This window comes from Chenopodium quinoa, unplaced genomic scaffold, assembly GCF_001683475.1.
Source record: "Chenopodium quinoa cultivar QQ74 unplaced genomic scaffold, ASM168347v1, whole genome shotgun sequence".
Lineage (NCBI taxonomy): Eukaryota > Viridiplantae > Streptophyta > Magnoliopsida > Caryophyllales > Amaranthaceae > Chenopodium > Chenopodium quinoa.
In genome coordinates this window covers 1-9,887 of record NW_018745347.1, presented here as the reverse complement: position 1 = coordinate 9,887, position 9,887 = coordinate 1, and the positions used below count along the sequence as shown (strand labels likewise).

Here is a 9,887-nt window from a genome sequence, read left to right as displayed (position 1 = left end):
AGGGAGCCGCCAACAAGTTTTTAAGGAACTTGTAAACTGTTTACGGATCATAAAAGGCAACCACGATAAATGGACAACGAAGGCAACAACGATTGACTCGTGAAGGTTACACCCCATTCATAATCTATGAGATTACTAACTCAATATGGTTCGGAACTACGAAAGGAGGATCGGGGATGATGGTACGAAGTGAGTCATGGAGTCACATTCGCCCGTATTGGCCTCTACTCGATTCTTATAGTGAAAAGTGATTCCTGCGATCTCAAAGGGATACAAACAAAATATTCAGTTTGCTTCAAACTATTATTAGGCTAAATTGGTTTAATATTAATGCAACATATAATTCTAAAATATTGTGATCACTTGATTAAATAACAAGATTAAAAAGGATCCTAAATCGATTGTCCAAATTATCTTATTAGGCGTGATTTTCAATTACATATTCCCTTTAACATGCAATACGGTGATCATAAAAAAAATATAATAGAATAAACATTAATATTGGAAGTAATTTAACTATAAATTGTTAGTCAAATAAAATAATAATGATAACCCTAATCATGATACTAGCAATAAGAATAAAAATAAGAGTAATTAAGTGATTAATTACTCACATTCCGCGTTTCCTTGAATTGCTATATCATGAATAAACTGTTAGTAACTTCAATAAAAATATAAATCAAATAGAAATTAAATTAAATTAAAAGTAGAGTTTATTTGGTTCAAACCCTCAGTTAATTCTACCTTTTCACGCTTTGGTTTAAGGACGGAACCTCGGGTCAAGTATGGACTCCTTGAAGTGCTTAAGGGAAGTGTTATGAAAGAATACGGAGGCTAGTGTTTAGGCTAAAGAGGGAGAAGAGAATAAACTTGTGATCAAGATTGTTGATCATTGGAAAATGGGTGATATGACCTCTATTTATAGGGAAAAAAAAAGAGTCGAAGAATCAAGAAAAGATCGAGTTCGAATCGGATTAAAACTTTTGCGATAGACAACAGTTTTTGCGGTTTTTGTTTTTATCATATCTTTTGATCCAGAAATCGGAATAAGAAGAATAAGATATCGTTGGAAAGCTCTTGAAGTCTATTTTCTAACCCAATTAGAATCAGAATAAAATATTTTGTAGAACAAAAGATATAGCCAAAATAGTGAGACGGTGTCATTTTTGGATAGAGTTTAATATCTTATTCATATCTTTTCCGTTATAGCTCGGAATTGATATTATAATATATTATTGGAAAGATAATTTCAAGGGATATCCAACCATATAAAATTTGGATAAACTATGAGGCACAAAAATAATATCTGTATATCTTTGAACGTCTTTCAATTCGGATAGAAATAGGATTTTCAAAAAGAAAAGTTTTATTCAATTTCAAACTCTTTAATCTTATCTTTTCAAAACGGATAATTAAGATCTTTTAGAAACTTATAGAAGCTTATAATTAATCCTAATTGTTTTAGGAATTGATTAAATCATTTGGACCCTCCACATGATCATTGGGTCGTAGGTAAGGTGGGCTTAGGTTCGCTTTGAGCTCGGCTTAATATTTTGGCCGTAACTTATTCGTTATAACTCGGATTTGGGCTTATAATATATCGTTGGAAAGCTCTTTTAAGGACCCATCCAACTATTCAATCATTTGACCCACATTATAGACCAAAATAAACTGAACTAAATGTTTTTATAAAAAGGACACGAAATGAATGATTTAAAAGGACACGAAAAAAATTATTTTGGATTTAAAGGCACGAAAAGTGGAAAATAAGTTATGGTTTGGGGAAATAGGCAAGAAGTTGGGTTGGTTTATGAAATGGAAATATGGGTTTAAGCACTCCAAGAATAAATACTCAACCCGACCAATAATGGCGGTGAAAGGTGTTCATCATCGGGTTTGGTTTTGGGGAGACATTTTTAGGTGTCTACAATGCCAAATCACTATTCATAAGGATTTTGAGCAAAAAAAAAATAGGCATGAATTAAGGGCATAACCAGTACTTTACTGTTCATAAGCAAAAGTAAAAAAAATGCAACCTTAAACCTTGAATTTGGCTTTTAAGGGTTATGGATTATGGATTATATTGTCAATCATTAAATTTGTGATGTAAGGTTAAACCGAAAGAGATACCAGATATGACTAGTTATGACACGCGCATTGCGCGCGTTAGCTACCCTAGTATTTGGGAAAAGAAAGTGTAAATTTAAACTAATACTCCATATTTCGTACTTTTTAAAACATGTTTACTTTAAACCCTTAAAAGGTATGCGCTATGGCCGCTATCCCATAATTGGACAATCATATAAAGACTCAACCTATTTATTTATTATTATTAGACGTATCTATCCCTTTTATAACTGTGAGAGCCCTGACAGGTCATAACTAGAGGTGTCAAAAAGCACACCCGACTCAATCGATCCGAAAAATATCCGATTCAAATTTGGACTCGCGTGGACATAGCAATTTAGTACTCCCTCCGTTTTTAAATACTTTCCATTTCTCCATGCGCGGAGTTTTAGGAGAAATTGGAGAAAGTAATAAAATATGGAGGTAGTGGGGTTGGTAGAAGAATAAAAAATTGTAAAAGCAAAAGTAGTGGAGGAGAGAGAATGTGATATTAATAAAATATAATATTTGTTGGGTGACTAGGTGAGAGAAATAAATTAAATATTGTAAAAGCTTACTAAATGAGAAAATAGAACAAATATTTAAAAGCGGCCGAAAAAGGAAAGTGGAGTAAGTATTTAAAAACGGAGGGAGTATGATTTAAGTTTAAAAATTTACTCAACTCGACCCGACCATATCAGACCCGATCTGAATTGACACCCGTAGTCATAAGGGTTCCGTAGTATTGCTCTCTCTCAGATTAGTGAGATATCCATTGAAGCGCACTCAACGTTCTCCATTGAAGCGAAGTTGGCGTTCTCCGTTGAAACTAGTTCTTGTATCCCCCATTGAAGCAGCTTCTGAGGTAAGTTGTTTGTATTTGTTATCATCATATCAAATATCTCTAAAATTATGAGATCGATAATTGAATCAAATATCCCTATGGCCTATAATTATGAATAAAATTTGGTTGCTAATGAATAAAACTATGAATTCAGAGCTCTTTCCCTCCTGCCCTGCCTCAGGGACGGGCCTGCTTGAAATTCATATTCAAATTCATGGTCATGTTGTTATATACATATGTATATATTAATCGTATAATGCATTAATTAATCATTAGAATTATTATGAATCAATCAATCGTAGGATGTTGGCGATATTAGATTAATAATCGATTTTGCTTTCAAAAAAAGAGAAAAGATTAATAATCGATTTCATTCATGTTGCTGGCTTGGCTTGGCTGTTATATGAATTCAATTTCCATGATCAATTTCAATTCAAATTCGTGTTGTGCCCAAAAATTGATGGTCTGGTTGTTATATTTGTGTTATTTATTAATTAATAATTAGAATAAAGCTTGATAAAAGATACTATCTTTTGTTGTTTTCAGGGATTGAGTTCAATATTTCTGGAATTCACTGCCCTAAACCCTAGTATAAATTCGGATTCGGATATGGATATGCCGTTAAATCCGTGTACTACTAGTATCTTACATGACAATACTGATAGTAAAAGGCTACTACGAGTAGTTGATAGGTTGAGCAATATACCTGATGAAGTGTTGATTCGGATAATGTCTTTGCTTCCGACTAAGGATGTTGCTGCTACTTGTGTCTTGTCTAAGAAACTGATGCGCGTCTTGTGTTTGATCACCACCCTCGACATAGACGATTCACCTATATCTCACTGTGTGCATTTTCCCAATAAAATCCACAAGTTTCCCTCTTTTGTGACCTTTGTCAATAATGTTCTCCAAGCACACCGATCTCAATATCTCACCAGGTTTAGTCTTGGAGTGGGTTCAGACATGCTCCGCAGATATATTTATAGGTGTACGAAGCATTGTTTACCTGATGTAAAACCCGTGCTCATTTGTTCGTGGATCTCTCTCCCCTTAACCTGTTGTGGCCTTAAGGAGCTCGACCTTTGCATTCACGTGAGAGAACCAGATGACGGTCATCCGTTGCCCCCAGAGATATTCACTTGTCAAACATTGGAGGTGTTGAAGCTTGATGTCAATCTCCCTGTTGATCGAGTTTCCACCACTTTTCATCTTCCACTATTGAAACTGCTCCACCTCCGCGTGTCTCATATATATGGGGATGGTAGCTTTGTGTCAAGCCTGGTTTCTTCTTGCCCCTTACTTGAAGACCTCATGGTGGAAGCATTGCTGGACCATGTCCAATCTATTATTATCTCTTCACCTTCTCTTCGGATTTTTTTGTTAAAAATATATACTGTTGAGTGTGATAACACTGACTTTTTGTGTCTTGATACTCCTAATTTGGAGTATCTTCATTACAATTCTAATTTAGCAGTACAGCAATCTATTACAAACATGGATCGTTTGATTCAAGCAAGCATTAATATTTGTGACTTGATAAGGAGTGCACATTCATATCAGGATTGCCGTCAACAAATACTAGGCATCATGAGGTGCTTGACCAATGTTGACAATTTGAAATTGCTCGGGTCGTGCTTAAAGGTTGGTTGGTGTCAATTTCTTATTCTATTGGTAAATAAACTAATTGACTGCTTAATTAGCTTGTTAATATAAAATATTTGGCTGCAGCCTTTCAACGTTGATGGGTTGAAGGATCAACTGCCCATGTTTCGCAATCTGAAATATTTAGAGCTGGGTAATAGAGGATACAACTGTTGGGAAAGGGTGCTGGAAGCATTTCTTATCTGTTCCCCCGTCTTAGAAACGCTTGTTTTTCCAGAGGTGATTCTGTGCTTTTTACTCTGATCTATTAATTCCTACTCTTATGTGATCTGATGTACTTAGGCAATGGTGTAACAATATTATCATTACTGTCACGTACTTTGCAGTTACTTATAGAACGTGCTGCAGAGCAGAGGGTGCATTTGGAACAACAGTTTTGCAAGAGAGGTCTAGCAATCGTTCCTCCGTGCTGCAAGTTTCATCTCAGAAGAATCGTGATTAAGAATTTCTATGGGAATGAACGAGAAATTGGTTTGATCCAGTTTCTGCTGAAACATGCATTAGTTTTGGAGGAATTGCTCATATCTCAATTCGAGGGCCTTTATCCACATTTTCCAATTGTAGATAAGGTGGAACTCCAAAGGACATTACAGAATTTACCAAGGGCCTCACTCACCTGCTCAATTCAAGTATTGTGATCTGATCATCATCATGCTCTCCAACATTAAACTTCTTAATTATATCGTCAACTTGTTATTTATCTTAATTATGTCCTTCCATAAAACTTCTTTATCTTCAGTTTCTGTTAATTTCTGGTTTTATTTCTAAAGTTTTTATTTTGGATCGGATTAATAAGTGTGTTTCTCTTCCCTTAGTTTTCTTGTGTGTGTAGTTTCAAGTCAGATGACGAGAGGACCCCTGCGTATTCTATTGTTGATGAGACATTTCCTCCTTTGCTTTTTTTTTTTTTTTTTTTTTTTTAACAATAAGCTTGTCCAAATTCCCAAAACATTTTTGTCTTCAATCTATGTATGTTTATTAGGTTGATCAAGTTATATACTCGGTAGGAAATCGAGGTTGTTAGATGAAGAGCAAGAAAGGGGACACCTTGGAGAAGCATATGCAATAGCAATGGTGACTGCATTTGGTTCAAATATGTAATGTAATGTATCCAATATAGTCTCTTTATTTTTCATTTCAGAGGTACTCTTCTTCTTTAATTTGTGTTTAGTTGCTTGTTACTTATCACTCATTGTTATACCTTCTAATCAATTTTTTGTTTAGAGAGAATCAAGTTAGTTCAATAATATGTTCAAATTGTTTAGGTTATCTCTGTTGTCTATATTTTGATGATACAAAGACAATGAAGAAAGTTAGTATTGATAATATTGAAATAAGAAATGAAAAGAAACAGGTTATTTACAAGTTAATTGATGTCAAATAGTTGATTATTCCATATTACATGATTAATGGTGATAAGGAGTAATTATAAACTTGATATAAATAAAGAGAAAGGGACAAGAAATCGCTATGAAGTTTGTGGCCACAGATTATTCCAACGCGCGTGGTCGAACAATTCCTTGAACAAATGCCTTTGATTCTTTGAATGCTTAGATCTATTGAATTTGAATGTATTTGATTGATTTTGATAGTGTTTTGAATGTGTTTTGAGAGAGAATTGAAAGAGAGACACTTTCTCTCACAAGCACACAAGTCACAAAATGAGCCAAAATTGGTCAAAAAGTCGGATTTAGGGGCGTATTTATAGGCACTCTAAACGTAGGAACCATCGTCTCAGCTTTATAAATCGACCTTGAAATCCGACTTTTGAGATCATAGGCATTGCTTGTGAACAGTAATTCCACGAAATTCCTCTTATGCCCTTGATCGTTGATCTATTTTGCGAATTTTCCACTTCGACTTTCCCATGACTTTCTTCTGTCCTTCTTTTCCTGCTTTTGCTCGCTATCACTCATTTTCTTTCACTTTTTGCAATCACTCATTCTCTTTAGGGTTATGTGTCATTCGACTTGCTTTCCCGTTTGTTCTCAATTCTGCGTGATTTTCAGTCAGAGATTAGAGAAACAGGTAGAGAATTTGATCTCTTCTTCTCTGAGGTATGATCATCTTTAATTTATTTTTTTTAATTTTAATGTTTTTAGCTTGATTTAGTGTTTTTTTATGCATTATGTTGGATCTTGACGATCTGTTGAAATTGGGATATTGGGTGTTATTTTTTTCTTTTCTTTGATGATATGAGCTTTGTTGGTGCTATATTATGGTTTTAAATGTGAATTTTGGGTTGGATTTTTGTGTTGAGTTTGGGAATTAGGGTTTTATTTTATTTTTAAATCAGAAATGTGGGTTTTGGGTGTTAATTTTTGGTGACTGTTTGAGCATTGTCGGTGCTAATTTACGATTGTTGATGTGATTTCTTGGATGAGATTTTGGTTTATGTGCTGATTTTTGGATATTTGTATTCAATCCAACCACCTTTAACACGGCCCTGCCCTTGCATGATTCATTTTACGTGCTTGCCATCTTAGCTCTTTCCCCATTTGTCTTTCTTATCACTTCCTCCTGTTCTTGTTTTCTGAATTCGCTCGCTATCACTCATTTTCTCTTGCTTTCTCATTTCCCATGGTTATGGCGCATGTCCTTAATCTTTTTTATGCATTGAGCAAGTACAAGCTGTGTGAATTTTAATCCACATAATACTGATCATTACTTGTAGGTTGATCGGGTTCTTTACTCATCAGTTGTTTACCCACATTATTCTGGTTTCATTCTCCTGTACCCTTTGCGAGGACAGTGATCCTGTACCCCTATGGATGTGCTTGTACTGATGCAGGTAGCAGATATGCTCTGTTAATTTAATTCTATGTTATGTGTGTAAGATAGCCTTCATAAAATAACTCATGGATGAAAATAACCTTTTTCATGTCATTTTTTTTGTAATTTTCAGGAGCATATACTTCAATTCCAGGTTCTTTCTTTCAAGCTCGGGCTATCAAACTCATGCTTATGATTGATCAGGTGATTCTCTTTTCCCCTCCTTCACCTGTCTTGCTTTAGTAATCTGCAGCATCCTACAACTATTGGGTCCACCATGAATTGAAATGCCAGGAATTGAATTTCTAAAATTTAATAAGCTTAATTATTTATCATATTATGTGTGTCAGGGTGAGAAAGATGACAAGATAATAGCAGTTGTGTGCCGATGATCCTGAATTCCGTCACTACATGGAGCTCAATGAATGTCCTCCTCACCGCCTTGCTGGAATTCGCTGTTTTCTTTTAAGATTGTATCCTTTGCTTGCCGTTTTTTTAGTGATTATTGGTCCCATTTTAGACCTTTTATTCTCTTCCACTTCCATATAAGGTTGCCTTCACAGTAGTTATATATAAGAAGAGCGAGTATAAGACTGCTGCAGTGTGAATTGATTTTCTGCCAGCTGTAGATCCGATTGCTACAATAAAATCTTCAATGTGAGATTTTCTAACTTTGTGATAATAATACACGATTCTGCAGTTCCTTTAGTTTCCAAACTCTCCGATCTCCACTACTTTTTTCCTCTCATATTGGACATCAATAATGACTTGTGTTTTCTCTGCTGTGTATGATTAGCAACATTGGGGAATACTTTTTATTGCAATTCTGCCAGGGTGTACTTTACTGCACACATTGCAAAGGCATGAGACTAATTAGAGTCACTTGTTTCTTGTGGTGATAATGTTATAGAATATACTTTGCTCCACTCATATATTTAGATTCCTTGCGACTAATTAGATTTTGGGAATAAGATGATGTTTTAGTTACTTTTGTTCACCAAGCAGGAAACTTGATTCTCGAATTTTGAGCTTATAAGGAAAATTTTATCATATTTAGATTGTTATAATGAGTTATTTGCTTGTTTCTTGATACCATTTTTGCAAGTTATAATCTTGTTAAACACAATCTAATCTGTGAGCTTTAATAATAAATATTATAGAATCCATGAAATATACTCTGTTTGTATTGAAGCTAAAAATGCATTATCTTTGACTTTTCCCCCTAATTATTATGTTTATTTCGACTCACATCTGCAGATCATATGTGTTGGAATTATTGCTGTTGCATAGGTACTAATTAGTAATTACTGAACTGGGTGTTATTGTCATAATGGTTATATGTAATAGGGTCTGCTCAATTTTGGTCTTAATGAGATTGAGTTTAAGTGCCTCATCATCTATTATTAATTTGCTTATAATATTATAACTGCATGATTATATAATGTAATCAGTACTTCCTATGCTTTTTATTTTGAGTAATCTGTCATTGCATTATCTGGTTTCCTTATTTGATCATCATGCTTTCACTTTGTGTAGTAATTCTGATGTGATTCTCTTTATTCAACTTTAAGAAACATGTGTTTATTCTGATAAGCTCATAAATATTGGCATTGTTAACTCTTTTATGCTTGTCAAAATTTACTTACTAGATATGCTTTAGAGGAATTGACATTTCTATTAGATTAGTTATGATAAGTATGTTGCTTGTTTTTGGCAAAATTTTTTGCAAGCTATAATGTTGTTTATATCTACCTTTGTATTGTCAGTTTATCCATCTAAATTTGTCTGGTGTGTGCTAGCATTGTTTTGTCATTATGGTGGCAAAAGGTCTGTGCTACTTAGGAACAAATGAGAAATTAGCTTTGTGAAGCACTGAAGCTTTATTCATTTATGTCTACATTATTTATAATTTGAGTATACTGAGTAGGTGCTGAGATTCATGCGAATAATGACTACTCTTTTCTATAATGAGAAATTGGTTTGATTGTTGTGATTGTATTGCTTTCTTTCCAGGTCATTGAAGTCATAGTGTATTTTAAATTTTCGAATTCTTGTTTGATTTCTTCAACTACTTCTGAAATCCCAAGGTTTCTTCGTTTCAATTCGTTTGCTTGTTGGTTTCCTAATTTCAGTCGTGAAAAACAGTGTTTTTGGGCTATTGGTTTTATGGTGTTCTTGCTTCACTGGGATTATGGCCGAAAGAAGCATAGATCTTGTTCTTAGGTCTCGATAATGCTGGAAAAACCCACCTTGCTTCTTAGGAGTGAGAATTTTGATTTTGTAGGTCTGATTTCTAATTAGGGTTTTTGGCCCTTTATATGAGTATTTTAAGATTAGATTTATTTGTTAATGAGCTGCTTTAGTTCTAACCACTAGGGTATCTCTCATGAGATTTTGATATGTGCTACCCTTATCCTACATGGTTGACAATTCATGTCTTATGTAGGATGTGCATGTTATTTCGGGGATCTTTGTTTGATGATAGTTTACTCCATGAAAATAT

General features: G+C 34.3%; 1 protein-coding gene and 1 long non-coding RNA gene across 2 annotated transcripts; both read left to right on the top strand.

Moving 5' to 3' along the window:
* The first annotated feature begins 2,814 nt into the window (after positions 1-2,814).
* LOC110712802 (F-box/LRR-repeat protein At4g14103-like) lies at positions 2,815-6,253 on the top strand. The gene is made up of 4 exons (XM_021891257.1): positions 2,815-2,971; positions 3,497-4,591; positions 4,679-4,831; positions 4,939-6,253. Exons 2-4 carry the CDS (start codon positions 3,560-3,562, stop codon positions 5,248-5,250), a joined length of 1,497 nt encoding a protein of 498 aa, XP_021746949.1. The 5' UTR covers positions 2,815-2,971; positions 3,497-3,559; the 3' UTR covers positions 5,251-6,253.
* A 1,086-nt stretch (positions 6,254-7,339) lies between these two features.
* Positions 7,340-7,763, top strand: LOC110712803. Its single transcript, XR_002509698.1, has 3 exons — positions 7,340-7,403; positions 7,518-7,588; positions 7,735-7,763. It is a non-coding gene; the product is annotated as an uncharacterized LOC110712803 (long non-coding RNA).
* Positions 7,764-9,887: the final 2,124 nt, after the last annotated feature.